Source organism: Benincasa hispida, chromosome 6 (genome assembly GCF_009727055.1).
Source record: "Benincasa hispida cultivar B227 chromosome 6, ASM972705v1, whole genome shotgun sequence".
Lineage (NCBI taxonomy): Eukaryota > Viridiplantae > Streptophyta > Magnoliopsida > Cucurbitales > Cucurbitaceae > Benincasa > Benincasa hispida.
Window position 1 is genome coordinate 31,113,520 of NC_052354.1, and position 22,857 is coordinate 31,136,376.

Genomic DNA, 22,857 nt, shown 5'->3' on the forward strand with positions numbered 1-22,857 from the left:
TACAACATACTATCAATGCATAATACATGCTTCCTATGGTGGGATTTTAAATATATATGGCATACTATATGCTCATACAATATTAACATACATTCATAATGCATAAATAATTAAATACACACTGATATAGACCAGTTTTGGCATCCTAAGCAAGCAGACAACCTAAATTATTACAATAATAAATGGCAAAAGCCTTGAATCGCCACTAGACTGCACGAACTGACCTGAAAACCCAAACTAGACCTCAGAGCTCCAAAATGGGTTGAACTAGTCAAATCCTTGCTGAACCGGACAAAAAGAAGTCAAACCGATCCAATCGAACCGCCTGGACCATCGGTTAGCACGCAAGTGCGTTCTAGGTAGGCTGAAGCATAGCGTTGCAAAGCTTTGAGGTGTTTCTTCTTTTTGCTGGGTTGTCTGAAGAACAACGTTGCAACACCCCAAGGGTAGTATTGCAACGCTGCGAGGCAGTAGCTCCAAAAACCTTTTTCTGCTGCTGAGTTTTCTTTCTTCTTTCTTCAATTACAACCTAATTGCAACTCTATTGACTCTAACAAATTTACAAATACTTAATCACACATTAAGGCCCATAAACAAAGAGCCAATTACAACAATTAACACTGAATTGAAAAGAAATCTAATGCCAAGACTGAAATTATCCATATCAGCACCCATTTTCATATAACCTATGAAAATCACCCACCAAGATAAAATAACGCGAATGAGTCCTTAAATCATGCTCTGATATCAATTGATGGTGTTGACATTCAACATGCGGAAGCAATTTGGATCTTAAGCACTCTAATTCCATCAATTTAAGCAAACAAGCAAGCATGTTCATTAAGAAAAATTGGGTTTCAGAAGTATATCTTTGTTGAACTCTTCAATCCTTCAAATTCTAGCTTGAATCTCCTCTCCATCAAGTTGTAGACCACTACTTGATCTCTTACTATTCTCTAGGACCTTAGATTAGATTGTGGAATGCAAAATGAGAATGAGGGAATTTTGAAGAGAACTTCTTTGGGTTTTTTTATTCTTTCAAATTAATGAAGAACCTTTCTTCATTTTAATTTTAAGAAATTCAGCAAATGAATCCACCCATTTCTCAGCTGATTGAAAGCTATTTTTATAAAAAAAAAAATAGCATGTAAATCCAATTGCATAAGCAATTAACACCCATAAAGGAGCAATGAGGTGGTATCAAAGTGGAAGGGTTAGTGTAGAAAATTGGACAAATCCACCAACCCTTAAAAAATCGTTAAAAAAAACAACTTTCTCAAAATTTAAATAAAGATGATTTTCGAATTTTGAATTTCTAAAAACAAAAACTTAATTTTAAATAAAATCAATTCGATTAATTAATTTTAATTAAACAATTTAATTAATTAATTTAATATCAAATATTAAATTATTACACCACCAATTCAAAACATTTAAATCATATTTAAATATTTCTAATTCTCCAATTTTGTTTAATTCAATAATTAAACGTTTATTTATGTCACATATAATTAATAATTCCCCTCATCCGAATTTGAACATTTCAAATTCTTTCATCACACTATTCTAAGGTTTAGTTCGTTTGTGAGCTAGTAGGGGGACCTAATGGACCTATAGATCATGGGCTCCAACGATCCAAGATTAATTGATTAAACTCTTTAAACCAAATTAATCAACATTCGTTAACCACCGGGTCACTCCACTAAAGCCCAGTAGTTGCACTCCTCTCACTGTAGATATATTTCTGTCCACTTGATATAACCATAATTAGTAAGTCAAGCCTTCACAAGTTGTTCATAATAACGACTGGGTCAAAAGAAATTCCCTAGCTTATAATTTACGCAAACACACAGACCCCCCTCATGAAGGAACTCTATACAAAGAGAACCAGTGAGCGGAAGCAAGATTGTTCCAAACCCCATTGTGACAGAACATACACATTTACAATCAAACAAAAATAGTTATTCATAAACTTGAAATTACTACATGCTTCAAATGGAAAATACTAAAGATCGAGTGAACTTACCCTTGAAGAACTTTTCTTCTTGTTTCCCTCGATCTAACAGCACGAACGTTCAACAACACGAACGTCATGCCTCGACAATCTCCTTGAACAAGAACAAATAACACTTGACCCTTAAACAACAAGTAGACACCACCACGAGGCTACCTTGATATTCTATGTGTGAGAATGCAAATGTTATGGGCTTTGTATGGATTTGGTAGAGGGAAGGAAGAATTGACAGATTATATAGACGATTGAGTAAGTGGGAGATAACAGAGGTCTATCATATAGACTGGGTACTCGATCGTTTAGTAATGAGTGTCTATCGCACAGCAAACTCTATGCACGATTGTTTATGCTCTCAAGCTATCGTATAGCTATTTTCTTTTGTGCATCCAATTATCAATCTCTTATCGAAAAAATGAAAATGATTTTCATTTTATCCATCAGTCACCATAACTTATCACAACTTCACACTAAGTTGGTTAAAGGAGAAAATAATAACCAACCAAACAATTATCTCATAATTATTTTATTATAAATAAATATAAAACTAATTTATCATATTATATTTATAACCTATAGTTTTAATATCACATCATATATAATATTTAAACCATAGTTCTTTTTCTCCTTGATTGTATTTAATATAAATCATATTTATATTAATTCCTCCAATTAATGTATCTAATACATCAAATCAATTATATCACATATAATTGAATCAATTTAATTATATCATATATAATCAAATTATCTCTTGTTAATTTGAACATTTCAAACTAACCCAAAAACTGATTCTCAACATGAATCCATTGAGCTACCAAGGAGACCTTATGAATCTGTAGCTTGAAGCTCCAACGGTACGTGAATAACTGACTAAACTCTTTAATCACAAAATCCACCATTCATTAATTGTCGGGCACTCCACTAAAGACCAACAGTTACATTCTTCGCTATACAAATATATTTTTGTGTCCATTGGATATAACCAATCAACAGTACGATGACCCTTCACAAATCGCTCGTAAGTATAGTTGGGTCAATTTACCGTTTTGCCCCTATAGTTACATCTAACTACTTAAGTACCACTGATTCCTCTAATGAACAATACATCATAGTCCTACTATGAGTGAACACTTCTCGGGTCATGAGAAGGTGTGGTGTCACATTTTTCAAGCCCTAGAATCAACTCTTAAGGGAGCAATCTATCTATTTACTGCTACTTCGGGGAAGGAGTGAATTTTTTCTTGTGTAGTTGAGTTCTCAGCTCCCCAATCAGACGAATCCCCAAAGTGGTAGGTTTGAGTTAGCAATCTGGCCACTCGCACTCATGCAAATCAAAGAACCGACTTTATAGGCAGGAGTTCCCAACTCACTCAGAATTAAGGTCATGTTACCTATAGTTATCCTAGTGAAATGAAAGTCTCTGTCATGAACGACTTTATATAACGAGACTAAACATTTCGTGGTCTGGTCTTATACAAACTCCTTTGTATAGGATACCCCCGCTCACATGTCTCCACATGAATGACTAGGATCAAATCATTTGTAACACTTTACAACACTTGTAACATCTACAAAGCGGGTCGTATTTATAGTATCACAAGGATAAAGTTTCCCTCCTTTACCCATATACTACAGACCATTTAGGTTATCACTTAAGGCATGATCCACTTATAAGTCTCCACATATGTGCTTAATTACAACGATAACTAGAGATTTTAGTTTATTGGTTCGTGGTTAATGCAACTAAAATATCTAATATTTCATAGATAGTAGTGAATAAAATATCTCATATTATTACATCTCAAATGTTTGTTCATACTCGTGTTTACAAACTACAGGATCTTACGAGATTTAGGGCATCAACCCCAACACCTCCAACATCACTCTTCCTCCCTTCCATGCTATGCCAGTCAATTGCCACAACGTCGATCACTGTCCAGCTACTTCTCCTTGCCAGCTGTCGTCGTCGCTCAGCTTACCATTAATAGGTTGTGGATTTGGTTCTCTATATCTTCGATCTCACAGTCCTCTCTCTCTTTCAGATCTGGTTTATCCAGCCACTACCCAACAACCATGCCACGATTTCGCTAGCACAAATGGTGTTGCTTCTAAGTTAGAGATCATTGTTGCTCCCAACAACCCGCACATGAAATTCACATGTAGTACATAGTATACTGTTTTCATCTACATTTTTTTAGTTTCAAATATATATGGGTTTATTTCAAATAATAGTTTATGCATTAATTTATTGTGTTATAAATATTATCAAACAATATGAAGTATATGTTTTCAAAATAACTAAATATACATAGTATATATGACAGATTATGTAAAATATATATCTAAACAAAAACAAGACTAATATTAAAATATGGAGTATAAATTAGTATTTATTTTAAATACATTTGGAATAGCCTCATATATATTTTAAGTACACCTCGTATATATACACAAATGAAAACGAATATTTGTGACCGTAATTCGCCATTATATGTGATCCACCAAAATTGGGGATTCTAAGTTTAAGTCAACATCTGATTTTTTTTTTTTTTAAATGAAAAGAATTTTATTAATGGGGGGAATAAAATATAGAGACATTAATATCAGCCTCATTTAAGGAAGAGAGCCACAAGGGAAAATAACTATTCCAAAATACAGGGGACGATGAATCAACCTAGAAAGAAGCCAAAGAATGAGCTATATTGTTAGAAGAGCTTGAAATATGAGAGATTGATGAAGAAGAAAGGTGTTGAAGAGATGTTTGAATTTTATCACACCAAGCCCCAATTTCATTTCTATGAGTTGAAGAGTTGTTAAAATCTCTAACATTGAGACAATCTAACCATAAACAAAATGAAGCTCAAATGTAATTAGCACATATCGTATTCCTTAATTTTAGGGATATACTCATATTAGTTAATAAACAAAAGAGTTGTTTTCAAATATAGAGAAATGAGTCAACTTATTTATATATATAACAAAATGTCACTGTCTATCAATAATAGACATTGATAGACACTAAGACAGTGACATTTTGCTATATTTGAAAATATTTCCATCAGTTTTGTCATTTAAAACAATTACCCTTTATAAAATAATAAATCATTAAATGAGAATCCATAATTAATTATGATATATAGTGTAATTAATAACTATTAAAAAAATATGATCTCTAAATAATTAATATTAGATATGGTTTGAATTTTTTAAATATTTTAATTATAAAATTATACAAAATTTAATATGAGAGAGAATATATTACAAGGTCAAAATTGTCCAAAAGATACATAGAAATCTAGTTATAAAATATAATTAAAATTTAGAATACTAGTGAAATATTACTTGTGAAGTACGTCATTCCTCTAAATCTTTCTAAATTTAATAATGGTGTCTAAAATAATTTATAACCTACAATTAACAATCCTCTTTGTTACCATGTTTATTATTTCCTACCTATCATCTCTCTATTTATTAAAGAGTATTATAAGCAATAGTATAATAGTCTACACCTTAAACACATATTATTATAACCCACGACCTATTATAACTCATCGATTACAATAACTGCTGACTATAATAACAAATTTAGTGTCTCAAACGCCTCTAGGAGGCCATTTGTTTTTTAGGATTGCAGATAACTGAAATATCTAGTTGTCAAGAATTATAGATGTTAGGAATTACATATGTCCGATATCCTTTGATAACCATGTTTGTTTTGTAAGAATATTTTTTAAGATATCTAGGAATACTTGGATGAATGTGTTTGTTTTGTAGGATTTCTACTCGCAAATGTTTAAATTTACATGATGTTCCAATAATGCCTTTACGACTATCTATTGATTTATAATTAATTTAATATAATTTAAACTTATATAACATGTTTGTGTTATTAATTGATTTTTTAAAAATTAATAGATTTTTATTATTTTATCATTTATTATTCTCAACCAAAGATTATATATTAATTTAATATTTTTACAAAATAAATTTTGTTTTTTTAATATCTTTCTAAAAAAACTAAAAATAGCTACAATATAACCAAAGAGAGTGAAATAAATAGTTGCCTGCAATATAACCAAAGAGAGTGAAATAAATAGTTGACAATATTTATGGAAATATTGGATTCTCACGAAATAAACGACCCCTAAAAGTTTAATAAAAAAAATGTAAACCTAGGCTAAATCCAGAGATATTTTATATCTCTAGTATATTATAATCTATACTGTATTAAAAGAGGGGAAAGTAAGAGAATTTTTACATTACTTTTTTACCGCTACATTTTTAGTAAATAACTACTTTGCCCTTCCATATTTAGAGTATAACTTTTCATTTAGTGTCAATTGAACGATGTTAGAATAATAACAACGGTGCAACCTTATGTCGATGGGACAAAACTCTTTGAATCAATGTATCCATTCCTATATGAATGTGATCCATGTAAAAAAAATGTGACTATTTGAGTTTGAATGTTCGTTGATACTTTTCAATCTTTGAGACACGACTCTTTGAATTTAGTCGTCTGTTGATTATTTTTATATTGGTGGTTATACATTTTATGTTAACAAAATACCACTATTTAGGTGTAGCTGATGTTACATTTTGAATAGTTCATTGTATCACATATAATATTTATAAGCATAGAGAAGTTGAAGTTAGTTAGTATAGTTCATCAGCATGATTTACATTTCATAAATACAAATGAATTTTTCAACACTAAAATAATAAACTATAAAATTCATAAAGGTAGTAATTTAAGAAGGGGAAAAAGAACTTATAATTTTCCTTAATTTTGGAGTTTTTAAAGGTAAAACTAAAAAGTAAACCCACCACGTGACATCCACACGAGATTTCGTATACCGTATTTTAGACGCCTTAAAACCATAGGGAACCGCACTTCCTCTTGCTTTAGCCAATTTTCCATTTCTTAATTCTTTAGAGAGAAGTATTTCATCAGATTGCTGTTACTTTCTTTTTTTTTTTTTTTTTCTTTCCAATTTTTCCATTTTCTCGAGAAAATTCTCTCTCTCTCTCTCTCAATTTTCCCATCTCCCTGAAATCGCAATCGATCTCTCTCAAACAGTTTTCTCTCTCGCTTTCCCTCCTTTTCTCGGCCTCCAATCACCCATTTCAATCGTCTTCGCCCTTCTCGTTGCCAGACCCACCATACCCACTTTCACTTCCCCAAGATCTGGGGCTTTCTTCTGTCCCTGTAGCTCTGAATCTGATCAAGAAAAATTCTGGGTTGCATTCATTTTGTAATCTTGATTTGTTCTTGTTCAGGATGCTTTGAGATTTATTGCCTTTCGTGGGTCGGAATTGGCATCTAGGGTTAAGTGATTGGTGGTGGTGTTGGTTGATATCGGTGCAGTTCATGCGAGAGTCACGGTCTGGTTTCGATGAATATGGAAATCTCTTGCGATGTGGCGTCTTTGGACGCTGAATTGTTGCAGCTGGCGGAGGTCTCTCCTTTGGCGATTAAATCCAATCCTGATTTTGTTGAGAAGCTGTTTGAGCAGTGGCTTTCGCTTCCTGGCACTAATCGCCTGGTACTCATTCTCTTGTTACCTTGATTTCCTTGGATTACAAAGCTGGTTCAATTGGGGAATTTGTTGAATCATGGATTTTGATATTTGGATGGAAATGCTGCTTTGTGATTTAAACTCAAGAACGTGTTCTGTGTGCTGAAAGATCGTATCTAGCTGGGTGTCTGGATGCTAGTTTTGGGAATTCAGAGTTGCATTTCACTCCTTTCTTTTTCTAATTCCCATTTTTCTGTTCTTGATTTTAGTTGGCATTGCTTCATCTGTGGTTTTTGCCCGTGTATGGAATGTATTTGAATTCATTATTTATCTATTGTATCTGTTAGGTGGCATCATTGTTAAACGATGCAAAGGCTGGTGTACCCTTGAATGTGCCTGGAAATTCTTCTAGTCCTCATGCTTCTGCTAGCAATTCACTGCCTTCTATATTTCCTGCTGGAAGTGCTCCTCCTCTATCACCAAGAAGTGCATCTGGTTCCCCTCGGGTGACGAGACAGAGGGTTGGCCCTTCTAATTTAGGCTCCCCACTGAAAGTTATTAGTGAGCCAATTAAAGAACCAATTCCGCAGGTTAGGCGATGAGTGTACTTGATTATCTTTTGTTGTTATGTTTATTAAATAATAATTTCAGAGCTATGCTTCAATTTGTCATGCATTGTTATCCGTCTTTTATCTATATACCTTTAGTCTTACCAGTTGAATTTGATTTCCTGGGATTATGATGATAGTTCTAATTGGTCAACTTTAAATATTGCAGTTTTACTTCCAAAATGGGCGTCCACCACCAATTGACATAAAAGAGCAGTGCTTGTTCAGGATCAATCAAGGTTTTTATGGACACTTGGATGGATTACAGATCCATGGTGAGATATCTCAAAAACTCATGTCTCATGTCTCCAATGGACACTAACTCTTCTTTTGTTACGCCAGAATTTAGGGCAATTACAAAAGAAGTATGCAAGCTGCCATCATTCTTTTCCACTTCTCTTTTCAGAAAGATCGATTTTAATGGCACTGGCATTGTATCAAGGTAGGTTTCTCTTGTTGCTGGAGAACACTATTCTAGTGTGTATGCTTTATTTATACGTTGGACCTCATTTCTTTTCTTTGTCACCTTTGGTTTTTCAATAAATATTTGAACTTTTGGGGTTTGATTATAGAATCTAGATCTTCAATCTGTCTTCTTATTTTCGCTTGTTGGATTGGAAGTAAGAGACTTTTGGTATGTTAGTGCTGGAATGGTTTTGGAGGCTAGAATGTCTTTTCATAGATTAATGAAATTGTTTCTTATCCAAAAAGTTGAACTATGGGATATGTATCTCATTGGGCTTCGAACCGAAGGTCTTTTGTAATTACTCTCTAGGGATTATTTCTCTTAGTTAGAAACCCTTTCTTTAGTGGAGTTTTTGTGGGCTTAGGTTTTTTGTATGCCCTTGTATTCTTTCATTTTTCTCAATGAAAGCAGTTGTTTCAATTAAAAAAAAATGTAAAAAAATGGAAACAACATGAAGAATTGAGGACAAGAATGTGACATTGCCTACAAAATTGAAGGAAAAATTGTGGCCTTGGATACTGAACTCGACCCCAAACTCCAAGCCTCCTTAGCTACGGGTGGCACCATGGTCCATAGCTATCACTTGACCTGGTTAAATGTCATACTAAAGTAAGATACTCCAATTAGGCGGGGGTAGTGTGCTTTAGAGTTAAAGGAGGGAGGTCTTCGTTTGTTCAAGAGGAGGTAACATGGAAAGTTGGGCGTCGTTGGTTGAGTAGCATAATTTGCTGCAGCTAGGGAACGACATTGACAAGATTTGTTGGTCTTTGGAGGCATATGGTTTGTACTCTAGTAAATCTGTGTTTCAATCCCTTCCTTCATAACCCCTAAGACTAGCATGCCCTTACCTAATTTCATTTGGAGGGGCAAAGATCCTAAGAAAGTTAAAAGTTTTTCTGTGTTCGGTGGCGTTCAGAAGTTTAAACACAGATGAGAGGGTTGAAAGGAAGTATGGTAAATGGTCTCTTTCTCCCTCGAGGTGTAGGATGTGTTTTAAATGATAAAGAGTCTATTTGTCGGGTTGCTTTTTTTGGCTAGCGGGGTGTGGGCGACATTATGAGTTTTTTGGGGGAGCAGAATAGTAGGGTGTTTAGAGGGGTGGAGAGGGACCACAACGATTGTGGTCCCTTGTTCCCTTCTATGTTTCTCCGTTGGTTTTGATTTTGAAAACCTTTTGTAATTATTCTGTAGCCATTATTTTGCATAGCTGAAGTCCCTTTTTTGTAGCTTGGTTTTTTGTATGCCCATGTATTCTTTCATTTTTCTTTCCAATAAAAGTTGTTTCTATTAAAAAAAACATGAAAAGTCAATCGATCATCTTTTCCTTCATTGTGATTTTGCGTATCGCTCATGGATATTCATAGTGAGGCTGTTGGGGATTTCCTTTTGCATCCTTATCGAGGTTGATGATTAGTTGGTGGAAAGTCTGAGTGGGTGGAATCTTAAAGGGAAAGCTGTGGTGGTGGGGAATTGTGCATATAGAGCTCTATTATGACATTCTTTAGAAGGGGAGGAGTGCTAGAACTTTTGAAGATAAGTCGTCCTGTTTTTAATCCTTTTACAATTTTGTTCAAAACATGTCTTCTTGGTGGATTTCTCTACCTACAAAATCATTTTGTAATTATAGCCTCCTTGTGATTATGAACAATTGAAAGGTCCTTTTTATATAGCTTGGGGGAGGGGATACCCGATTCTTTGTTCCTCTTTTTTGTGGAATAGACTTCTTTGTTGATTCTTATTAAAAAAAAATGGAGAGAGGACTCTGCTTGACCAAATACTTGTAATAAATAAAAGGTTAAAAATCACTTTTGGTCCTTGAACTTTCACAAAAGTAAGAATTTTGTTCCCGAACTTTCATTTTGTAATTATAACCTCCTCGTGATTATGAACAATTCAAAGGCCCTTTTTGTATAGCTTGGGGGAGGGGGTACCTGACCCTTTGTTTGTTCCTCTTTTTTGTGGAATATACTTCTTTGTTGATTCTTATAAGAAAAATGGATAGAGGACTCTATTTCTAGCTTGACCAAATACTTCTAATAAATATATGGTTAAAAATTATCTTTGGTCCTTGAACTTTTATGAAGTAACTGTTTTGTTCCCGAACTATGATATGTAACGATTTAGTCCATGTACATCTAATTTTATAACAATTTAGTCCCATAATTTTAGTGTGTAAAAAATTAGTTCTTGTACTTTAAAACCTGTGATAATTTATCGTGAAAGTTATTGTTGAAGTTTATAGAAATTTTTTACATCGGTAGATCAATAAACTAATTATAGACGCAATATGATTATAAACTAGAAAGTCTAAATTGTTAAATAATAAACAATCATCATTTAATTTTGATGGAATTTTTTATGGTGGGGATTATTGTTAAAAATTTGAAAGTCCAAGGACTCAAGTGTCACATACTAAAAGTACAAGGACTAGATTATTATGAAATTGTAAGTACAAGGACCAAATTATTACATATCAAAGTTTAGGAACTAAATTGCTATCTCCATGAAAGTTTAGAAACTAACAGTGATTTTTAACCTGTAAAAAGCTTGGCAAGTTTCAACAAGAAAGTATTGCCAACCATGGTGGTTCATGATTTTGATGATAAGGAGAGCCTTGGGGATGATGGAATAGCTACACAATGAATGGAAGAGGAAACATCAGAGATGGATGACAGCGGTGAAGAAGTGGATGGTGGGTGAGTTATTGTTGAGTTCGGTTGGTGGGTTGGCTTGGATGTGCCTAAGACCTGGAAAATGTGAGAGAAGTTGGCATGGTAAGATGACGCCGTATTGATAGATAGTGGCATAATGCACATTTTCATCTCTTTAGAGTTGGTTAAGGAGCTGAGTTTACCTTTGAGTGAAACATTATCCCAGAACCCTTCCAAACTCGAATTAGTTATTTTGAAAGTTCTCAAATTTCTCTCGGACCATTATCTCCAGAAAAACTGCAAGCGTAGCATTGACCAAATTGTTCCAGCTTGAACACGATAAGTGGTTCCATAAATAAGTTGGCAAGCTGCAACATTAAATAAGTTTCATAAACGCCTTGAAAGGGATTCCAACATAGTAAGATGTGTCCTAGAGAGTAATTACAAAAAAACTTCAAAACAGAAGCCCATAACAAAACATGAAACTTCACAAGGGACCAAACCTCACTAGGGTCTCAATCCCTACCTCTAAACACTCTATTGTTCCTTTCCCCTAAATATCCCATAAGACAGCACACACTCCAACAAACCACAAAAAGTGGCCTTTCTCTCTGAAAGGCAGATGGAGGAGGAACTCCCCAATAGTCATATAAACATCTCTTTGCCCAGGTATTTGCGCATCAAACTCTTGCAGGAAATAACTCCACACCAGACCTCGCATATGAATAGCCTCACAAAGGTGGTCTAGGTCTTCCTCTGCCTTCCAACACATAATATAGCAGAAAGGACTCATTAACAATGTCCTCTTCCTAACAAGCCTAGCAACACTTGCCAAGTAAAGAACTTAATTTTCTTGGAAATCTTAATCCTCTAGATCACATCAAAGACTGACTTTCTAATAGGAGCGGGATCTATAACCAACTAAAGAAAGATTTGTAAGAAAAGCCTTTCGAAGGGTTAAGGCTCCAAATGCGAACATCCCTTCTCCTCTCCCTAAAATTGCACTCTCCCAACAAAGACAAGATAGGTCATCTCCATCATTTTCCCTATTGGATAAATGATGACAGAACCTAAAAGAAAAGGACATAGAGCTTCCCGACCTGACCAACAAATCATAGACTGTATGATTTTTAAAGGAAGACAAATGATAAAGACGAGGAAATGCAGAGCAGAGGGTTCTATCCCCCACCCACTAGTCTTCCCAGAAATACGTACTCCTACCATCCCACCACACAATGGACCAGAGGGGAAAAAGAGGGAAGCTCAAGCGCAATATCATACTTACTCTCAATGATCCTATGCCATAAAGATTCGGTTTCATGGGCAACCAAAGCCACTTAGCCAGTAGGGCTTCGTTGTGAAGCCTTAGATTACCAATCTCCAGGCCTCCCTGGTTCACAGCTGGGCGAGGGTGCAAATGATATTCCTCCCGTGTTTTACACAAAATCCATCAGTTGGGTGAGGATGCAACACCTCTTTTGATATCTATGAAGTTTATTTACTTAAAAAGAAATCCAGAAATGGCCTCCATATTTACATTCTGAGGAAGTTCATTATCAGGAAAAATAAAAAAAACCTCAAACTCCTTTTGGACTAATGGGCAGTACCGGGTGTATCATACATGGATAGCTAAATTGATTTGGATGACCTTGAGGTCATTTACAAGCCAGGACTAGAAAATGAAGATGCTGATGCACTATCCTCAATCCTGCATTCTTACTTTGGTTGATTTAGTTTGCATCAGCATGGTTGGTGGGTTAAACACAATATTATTGGTGGAACGTTCTGTAGTTTTATGGCACAATCAGATTGACAGGAGGAATAGGTTTTTTTTTGGGTCCAATAGTTGTCTTGTGAGGTTGGTTGAAACACACATAGACAGACCTTAACAATTAATTTTTTTTTTAAAAAAATCTTGGTTACTCTTTGCTAAATTTTCTTCTACTTGAAGCATGTGTCATATTCTTGTAAATAATTTTTATGACCATCATCATTTATTTGAAACACAGAAAATATCATCATTGTCACTATGTTGCAGGGATGCTTTTGTGGATTACTGGATCAATGGAAACATGTTGACACTGGATATAGCAACCCAAATTTTTAGGATTTTAAAGCAGCCAGATCTCAAGTATCTGACTCAGGTTTCTTTCTGTTCTTAATCATTACCTTTCTTCTCCTCCCTGAGTCCTGATTATTATATTGTAAAAATTAATGTCGATTAATATATTTATCAAAATTTCTGTATCTGATAGAGTATTGATTCTATGAAAAGACATTTTTTAATGTTGGCATAAGCATAGATGACAAGCAATTCTTTGGACTAGATTGTTTATTTATTACCTATTTTGTTGTAAACCAAAGATTATATCCAGTGAATGGTTAAAATGAAATCGATATCATTCTGAAGTAACCGTAAATATGTTACACATTTCATCTTGTTCTTGGTAAAGTTGAATATTTTGATTTTATGACAGGATGATTTCAAACCTGTGCTTCGAGAACTTTTAGCAACACATCCAGGGCTAGAATTCCTGCAGAGCACTCCAGAATTTCAGGAAAGATATGGTTGGTGCCTCTTTGTTTCAATTCTCAAGCTTTATATGGATGGATATTTCGGGTTTGCTTTGTACTTTCTTTTCCGTTTTCCCTTATAATTATGTTTAAGTTTGGTTAGTTTAGTTGACTTGTTTCTCTTATTTTTGAACTATCAAATCTCTTTCATCATGATATTTATGCGAAATATAATAATATTTGTTTTCATTACAAACAAATCCTGAACTTTACTGATATGTAAAAGGATTACAAAGAAGTTCGGGGGGAGGACGAGGCATCCTCAAAAGAGATCAATTTTAATAATCTCTTTCTTCATCTTACAAACTTGAAAATTCCAATCTATAAGACATAATAAAGATCAGAAAATACTTGCTACGCTTTCTGCCTTATGAGGTATATAATCAATAAAGAAATCAGGGCATTATAGTCTAAAGAATAAGATGATTAAGGAGATGTGGACTTCAATTGTGAGGGATGAAACACTTTTTTTCTTGGATAAGAGGGGATGAAACACTTTCACAAGAAGAAATTTAAGAGATGAGGAAGAAAAGGAGGTTTCTTTTTTTATTTTATTTTTTGCTATTGGATTTATTGAAGACTCGAGCTAATTGGGGAGGAGGATAAAAGAGTTTGGGTGCTGGATTATTTAGAATTTTTTTTGTTAGTTCCGTGGTCAGACTTTGAAAAGTTTCAGGTTAAGTTTTAGAAAAGAGGTTTGCACTCCTCAGAGCTGTTTGGACAGGATGTTGTCCAAAGAACAAAAAGGCGTTCTTATGGTCAGCTTGTGTAGAAAGTCTGAATGCAGTGACAAATGTACGTGAAAGATGTCCTGCAATTGTTCTCCAGTCTTCTTAGTGTGTGATGTGTTTTAATGAATGTGAAGACATGCATCACTTGTTTTTCTTGTGACCTCTCAGCCGGAAATTGTGGTATCCCTATAGTTGTTTGAAGAATCTGGAAAGTCTTTAGCCTCACTTCAGGAGAGGTTTTGTTTCTGATCAAAAAGAAAAATTGTGTTGATGACAGTCAGGTGGATGGCAGTTTAATGGTGGGAATTTTTAAAGAATCGCAAAAGGTCTCATTAATTACATGAGATGATTCAATCTTCTATTAGTTTTCTAGTCAGGTCGATAGCTCAACTTCTATTTCGGATGACTTCCTCTGCTGCTTCAGCTTTGGTTAAAATTGCTTTGCAGTTTGTTTGTTCTCCTTCGAATTTTCAGGTATTTTAGTCTTCAGAGATTCCTTGTTGTTTTGGGGAGGTTTTATCTTGTCGTTGGAGGCCTTTTTGTATTTTAGGTTTTTTTTCCCTCTTTCAGTGTTTGGGTCCAAGGGTTCCTTCTTTTGAGCGGTTCACGCCTCAAGATCTTTGCAAGCTCATTCTATTCATATTGGGATTTTTAAGGCCTTGTTTGGTTACTTTTTGGTTTTACTTTTTGTTTTTGAAAATTAAACCTATAAACATTCCTTTCACCTCTAAATATCTTGATTCGGTGTCTACTTTTTAACAATGTATTAAAAAACTAAGCCAAAATTTGAAATCTAAAAAAAAATGTAGTTTTTAAAAAGTAGTTTTTTGTTTTTGGAATTTGGCTAAGAATTCAACTCTTGTACTTAAAAGAAAGTTGCAAATCATGGTAAGAAATTGAGTGAAACTAGGCTTAATTTTCAAAAAACAAAAAATGAAATGGTTGCCAAATGAGGCTTAATTTTTTTTCCTTGTTAAAAGTAAAAAATGGGTTTGTTGATCTTTTGTTAGTCATTTGGCTTTGCTTATTTTCCTTGCTTTCAAGTATTTATGTATTTATTCAACCCTTCTCCCATTAGTGAGTGTCTTTGATTTCTTGTGGAGATTAAAATTCCAAAGAAGACTGGGTTCTTTGTTTGCAAGTCTTACCTGACCATGTGAACATGTTGTGTCGACTTTCTAGGATGTCACAAAATTAATGGGTCCTTTCTATTGTATTCTTTGCTGGAAGACTGAGGAAGACTTAGATCACCTTCTCTAGAGCTGTGAGTTTTCAAGCTATGTTTGGAACTGCTTCTTTCAGGAGTGCAGTTTTAAAAATATAAATCTTGAATAGAAAAATCTGCAAAAAGCTTGGAAAGAGAACACAAAGATGGAGCATTAATCTGAGCAACTTCAAAATGTTCAACCCACAGAAGGGATTTGTCTTGAGAGATGCGCTGATTGCTTTCAAATTAAATTTCGCAAGAATAGCTTTAACCGCATTCATCCATAACAGCTGAGACTGAGGCTTCAAAGAAGTACCATGAACAATGGTCTTGAAGGAATCACCAAACACCCACTGAATGTGATAAATGGAACCAATCTCCACTGGCAAGACTAGGAAAAACAGCACTAAAAAAAGATATGCACCTTCACTTTCAATCAAGCAAAGAGGACACGTAGGACACAAGATATGTGAAGAAGGCTTCCTTTCGAGTGTAGAAGAGCAATTCAACGATCCGTAAATCATAATCCATATAAGCACATTGACTCTTCGAGGATATTTGGTCTTTCACAAGCCCTTATACACTAACTTACCCTTAGCAACAGAGATAACCAAGTGGTTTGGAAGGATTTAACCAAGTATTTTCCTGTAGAATCCAAGCTCCAAACACGACAATTAGATTGATTCAACACACTTTTGCCCAGTAATTGTGGCTTGAAAGAAATCATTGTATTTTCGAAGGAAGATAAGGTGCTTATTTGGATCTTATGGCTGGAAAGAAATCATCGTATTTTTCACCACCTCTTGGTGGTTGACAAAAAAAAAAAAAAGAAATTCTTTTGTAATTTTAGCTTATCCATGATGATGATCCAATTAATCTGGAAAGGTGTCTTGTCGCCTTGTTTTGTTTTCCAAGGGAGTTCTGGGTCTTTTTGCTTTGTCTTTGCCCTTGCCTTTAGGCTGTCCTCTTTTGGGCCTTGTATAATACACATCTTGTTTCATATTAAAAAAAATATGGCAGTAGACTGCTTTGGTCATGCTTTACAGTTCATCTAGTTGTACAGGTAGTAGGTTTCTTTAATTGCATCAGTTGAGTTGAACATTAGTATTGTTGGTTAGGCACTTTGTGCGTTGGAATTGACCTTGCAGTCCATGTTCGATGCCTGCTGTTGTATACAATTTGAGTTTCAGGCAGGGGCTTGATACTGGGTTCCCACAGGGCTTCTTGCTATGATAAATCATCATAAACCTGCTTGATTCTAGATTCTTTTTGAAATCTCTGTTATAATGGAATTAGACTACGACTCTTTATACTTTTTTTGTTTGCTTTTTGAATGAATTTTTATTTTGTGAACCAGCTGAAACAGTAATATATAGGATATATTACTATATAAACAGAGCGGGCAATGGTCAGCTTTCACTTAGGGAGCTCAAACGTGGAAATTTGATTGATGCCATGCAACATGCTGATGAAGAAGAGGATATCAATAAAGTTTTGAGGTAATGAATTTTTTTTCTTGTGTTGTGATAGAAAGAAAGAAAATGCTGTATGTTGCACTCATAAGTTTTACTATTCATAAAGCATTACCAGATATAACTCCTTTACTCTGCATCATCGTTTTCTTCTTCCCTTTCATATTTAATCCTTATTCTTTCTTCTATTCTATCTTCCTCATCTTTGATATTTATCCAAAAACTTGTTTTATATGAGTCCATTCAAGGGGTTTCCATGAATTCCCACAAGTTTTTGGTTGACGATGGATTTTTAATCTAACTTTCTTGTAACTTTTGAGTTAATACAATTCTTTCTTTGAAAAGAAAAAGAAGGGTTTTAGTCTTGCTACCATCCCCGATAGAGGATAGAGGAGAGCGTAAGAATTTGATGGTTGTATCTACCTTGGTTGCAATTCGGGAACTGTATCACTGTTTAGTGCCAGATTTTGTTGAATCCAACCACTGAAACGCATCACACCAATATATGAATTTCTCTTTTTCTTCTCTCTAGATGCGGACTATTGAAGATGTAAAAGATAAAGATGGTCCAACGATTTAGTCTTTTTATCAGTATGTTGGCATAAGAAGACAAAGTAGAGCATTTTGAACCTCTTAATTATAGTTGCATATATTACTTTCAAATTGGATTTATATGTTATGCTCATGTGTATGCTTATCCATCTCTCCTCTTGATTGTTGTTTAACATGTAATAATAATTAATTTTAGGTACTTTTCGTATGAGCATTTTTATGTAATATATTGCAAATTTTGGGAGCTGGACATGGACCATGATTTCTTGATTGACAAGGAGAACCTTATCAAATATGGAAATCATGCGCTTACCTACCGGATTGTTGATAGAATATTCTCTCAGGTTTGTGAATCATCTGGTATATTGTCCATTTAGAAATGATTCATTTAACTAGATACCAGGTTTCAGTTTTAAATGAAAATTCCTTAGAATCTGTAAAATTTTATTCTTTTTTTCAATTGCTGTTTTATTTATAAAGTGAGTACTAACGCATTAACATCTCTAAATGGTTCCATGTGATCGTAGGTTCCAAGAAAGTTTACTAGTAAGGTTGAAGGTAGGATGGGATACGAAGATTTTGTTTATTTTATATTGTCTGAGGAAGATAAATCATCAGAGCCTAGCCTTGAGTATTGGTATGTTCTGTCCTCATTTCTCTTAATTTTAAGTGAATATTGGTGTTTTCTAATACTTTTACCAGGTCATATAAATTGTTTGTAAGATGGCTCAAGTTTTCAAGCATCATCATCATCATCATCATCATCATCATTATTATTTTGGATAAGAAACAATTTCATTGATGTTTGAAATTACAAAAGAGGGAAAAGAAATCCTAAACTGAAGTAGTTATAAAAGATTTCTCTGATTGGTAACAAAATCTACAAAAGTATGACTTAAAAAAGAGGTAACAGTTTACTTTAAGATATAGTTAAGTAGGTGATACTATCCATAAGGTATTCAAAAGGCCTCTCCTTGCTTTGAAAAGTTCTCAGATTTCGATTGTTCCAAGTGACCCAAAAGAAGGCTTTGATGAAGTATTTTTATTTTATTTTATTTTTATTTCTTTACTTATATATATATGTATATATGAACGACCACACTTTGGCTTTGATGAAGTTGAATCAAAGATGCTTCTTCTCTCAGTTTTCAGGCACTATAGCCAATAAATTTGTGGAACGTGTGCAAATTAGGATTAATGGCTTCCTTTTTACCTTTGTCCAAGGGGTTTTCTTTTTATTTTTGTATTCAGCTTATTGGTTTTATTTTTTATTTTTAATTTTAAATTTTTAAGATATGCCTGTTGGTGTTTCCCCTTTCTCTGGACATTTTTTTAAAGTACATGTCCAACACTGCATTTATTATTGTAAAGATGAAAGAAAGTTATAAATTAACGTTATTGGTTTCTTCATTCCTTACAGTTCTGACATTATAGTCTGTCTAAAAAAATTCCTTTTGATATCTTTATGGAATTGGTTTTGTTTCCTGCTTTGTATTGGTGCAAAACTACGCATCCATTTAAGCACTTTGATCTTTCTTATCTTATTTCCAATTGGAGATCTCTATTGTAATCACCTTTAGGTTCTTTGGAGTTTTCCTCATATTTCATTTATTCAATGAAATGTTTCTTTATCTTAAAAAAAAAACATTTACATTTTGGTCAGAGTGTTTTTGTGTGTATATATGTAATTTTTTGGCTCTTGGTTGGGTTCATATTCTACTTGAGGAAGTTACTGTAACTTTGTAAATTTTCATTTTTTCAATGGATAATTTTGTTTCCATGTAAATTTCTGTGTGTGTGTGTGTGTGTGATTTTTTCAATGGAATGCTTTTTTATGCATACATGTTCTTGTTTTATCTTTTATGTCCTTGAATAACAGCTGTTAGGACATCATATTTTTAGTATTTTTTGTTTATTTACGTTGGTTTGTCTTCTCCAGTTTTTCCTTTCTTGACCAAGTTTGTGACAATCAGCCTATTGTGATGATACCCTGTTGTTTTCCTAGGTTCAAGTGCATAGATTTGGATGGTAATGGAATTTTAACACGGAATGAATTGCAATTCTTTTATGAGGAGCAGTTACATCGTATGGAGTGCATGGCTCAAGAACCTGTGCTTTTTGAAGATATTTTGTGCCAGATAATTGATATGATTGGACCAGAGGTTCAGCTTCTACTTTTTTATTAGTTTTGTTCTGGTGTTAGGATGTGTGTTCAATGCTATTGAAGAATATGATGAAAAGATATCCATTAGTATTATCATCTTTGAAAGCTTCTCCAAAACTTTATAAATTAATGAAGGGTATTGCTGTGCTTTACACTTTGTCCTCTTGCTTGTAGAACGAGACTTTTATCACTCTGCGCGATCTGAAAGGCTGCAAACTTTCTGGAAGTGTTTTTAATATTCTTTTTAATCTCAACAAGTTTATGGCCTTTGAAACGCGTGATCCATTTCTTATCCGCCAGGTATATGAACTTTTATTTTACATAGCAATTGCATTGCGATCAGCCATGATAATATGCGAGGTGACAATTTTTACCTTGTGGCTTGCAGGAACGTGAGAATCCTACTTTGACAGAGTGGGACCGTTTTGCACATAGAGAATATATTAGGCTTTCTATGGAAGAAGATGTGGAAGATGCCTCCAACGGAAGTGCAGAGGTTTGGGATGAATCTCTTGAAGCTCCATTCTGAGTGAATTGGGTAAGCTAATTGTTTTTCAGGACAATGATATCTGTATTGAAACCATTAGTTGAAATTCAGTTCAAAATAATCATAATGAGTTCAGGAAAGCCATGACTCTTACTATTCTTTTGTGCTTAAAACAAGCTAATATTCCAGCATTTTTGGTGGTATCCAGTAAGTCGGACTTCCCATCAATTTCCTGCATTATCTTCTGTATATACTTCCAAAAGTATGTTAAGGCCGAATGTGATAATATTTACTGTTAAGCCTGAACTTTTTGGACAGAAATGTAAAAGAAGGGATGATAATGGCATTGCATGGACATGATTATTCGGTTATTCTAGCGATGAAAATCATGGGATTTTGTGCATTATTATTCTTGATTTAGAGAGTTATTCAAGTGTCTTGCGTTATTGACATTTCCCAATTGAAAAGTTTTGAATGTAGAGTTTCCTTTTGGCTCCTTTTTTCAGGGAGAGCAGAAGTAAGCGGCTTGGCTTGAAAATTTTCGTTTTTAAATTGGCCACCATTTGAAGAAATGTACCGATGGATGAGTTCTTATTAATGAGAATGCAGACAGCTACAACCATGATAGAGGAGGGGGGGGCTTTGCAGCTTTTACTTATGGAATGTCTTCTCTAATGTTGCTCTTCTTGAATACGAATTGCAGGTCTCCAATTGCTGCTTTGACCAATTGCGACTATCGCATGGAACATCCTGTAGATTGTACTGATACGACATTCTGTAAGTGTTGTCTGCTTGGCACAGGTCAATAATTCAAGGCCATTTATTTAGTTTAGAACGCTGCCTTCCTTTTTTCCTCTTCAATCTAAGTATATTTATAGATAGATATCATCTAAACCCCTTCTTTTTGTTTGTAATTTCATTCTGTTTCTCAAAAAAGAAAAAAGAAAAAAAAATCCCTTCCCATAATTGTCTTTGGTGGTTCTGTGATGCTTTCATTTGTATGACTTTATTTGAGTGAAAGGGCGGGTTAGTCTCTACCTTTTATATCCTTTTTGCTCTTTGTGTAAGAGCTGGGAATTCTTCTTATTTATGAATGAATATTCATTTTAAATGTTTCCTCTATTTTCTTTTCTTCATTTGAAAGAAAGACATCTCTTCATCTCTCAAGTTAATAAGCATAATTCTCCTTGTTCCTTTACCAAAGATGTTTATTTTCCCATTTATCTTCTCACTTAAGCTCTACTTTATGTAATTTTGTCCTCTCAGTAGTGTTGGAAATGTTGAAATTTTGATAAATTTATGCGGTTCTCCATCACTGATTTTTACCACCTTTTACATTCAACACTTCTTTTTATGGGTCCGTATCACCAACTTTTCTCATTTTGTACCGTTTAGATTTATTATTATTTTTTAAAAATTAACATGATATTAAATATATATTAATGTAATAGTATGATGTCACATTATTTTATCAAAAAGATTTTATGAGAATTTAGGTGAAAGAACATTTAGGGGTTTGACTCATCCACATTAATTGAGTTTAGTTGAGTTGGTATATTTTACTACCTCGCCTTAACTTACCAACTCTCCCTTTCAAGTTTTTAATGGTTCTATCCATTGGCCATTGTCATCGAATAATGTTGCCATACTTTAGGAGCCAATTTTGGATTTCGACAACTACCTCCGATGGCAATTTTGGTGACCCAACTTGGTCGATCACCTTCAAGCAACCAACTTTGATGACCAATTTTGGGTTTCGACTACAATCTGACACAAACTTCGATAATCAACTCCAACAATCATCTTCATAGATTCTAAAAACCACCTCTGACTATAAACTTCGATGAAAATCACATTCGATAACCACCTTCGAGTGAGCAACTTCGATAATATCAACTTCGGGCTTCAACAACTACTTTTGATAACAAAACTCTAGCAACTTTCATGTGACCAACTTCGAGTTTCGACAATCATGGACCATCTTCATGCAACCAACCCTAATAACCAATTTCAGGCTCTAAAAACCACCTTCGACGAAAAACTCCAGCTACCAACTCCAATACTACCTTCATACGACTAATTTTAAGCTTTGACAACCACCACGAACTACAAATTCCAACGAAAATCATATTTGATAAACAACTTCGAGAACCATTTTCGACTATTATATGACCGATGATTGTTAAATTATGTAGTAGGATTATTGATTATATTAATTACAATATTTATACGTAGAAATTGTAAATATATTTTTATTTAATTGTATTCACATATCAATTAAGTGACAGTAAAAACACAGAGCAACAATATGAAGAAGAAGAAATGATGATATGAAATTTATGGAGAAAAATTAGGAATCAAAAGTTTTGATTTCTCTTTGGTTTTTCATTTTATTTAACTATATTCTTACTA

The 22,857-nt window shown here is 34.0% G+C and overlaps 1 protein-coding gene across 1 annotated transcript; it reads left to right on the forward strand.

The window, feature by feature from the left end:
• The first annotated feature begins 6,940 nt into the window (after nucleotides 1–6,940).
• LOC120079673 (serine/threonine protein phosphatase 2A regulatory subunit B''beta-like) lies at nucleotides 6,941–21,567 on the forward strand. Its single transcript, XM_039033975.1, has 13 exons — nucleotides 6,941–7,560; nucleotides 7,881–8,123; nucleotides 8,311–8,416; nucleotides 8,484–8,583; nucleotides 13,297–13,402; nucleotides 13,736–13,826; nucleotides 17,128–17,269; nucleotides 17,991–18,138; nucleotides 18,322–18,431; nucleotides 19,800–19,956; nucleotides 20,133–20,258; nucleotides 20,347–20,496; nucleotides 20,952–21,567. Exons 1-12 carry the CDS (start codon nucleotides 7,411–7,413, stop codon nucleotides 20,485–20,487), a joined length of 1,620 nt encoding a protein of 539 aa, XP_038889903.1. The 5' UTR covers nucleotides 6,941–7,410; the 3' UTR covers nucleotides 20,488–20,496; nucleotides 20,952–21,567.
• The last annotated feature ends 1,290 nt before the right edge of the window (nucleotides 21,568–22,857 follow it).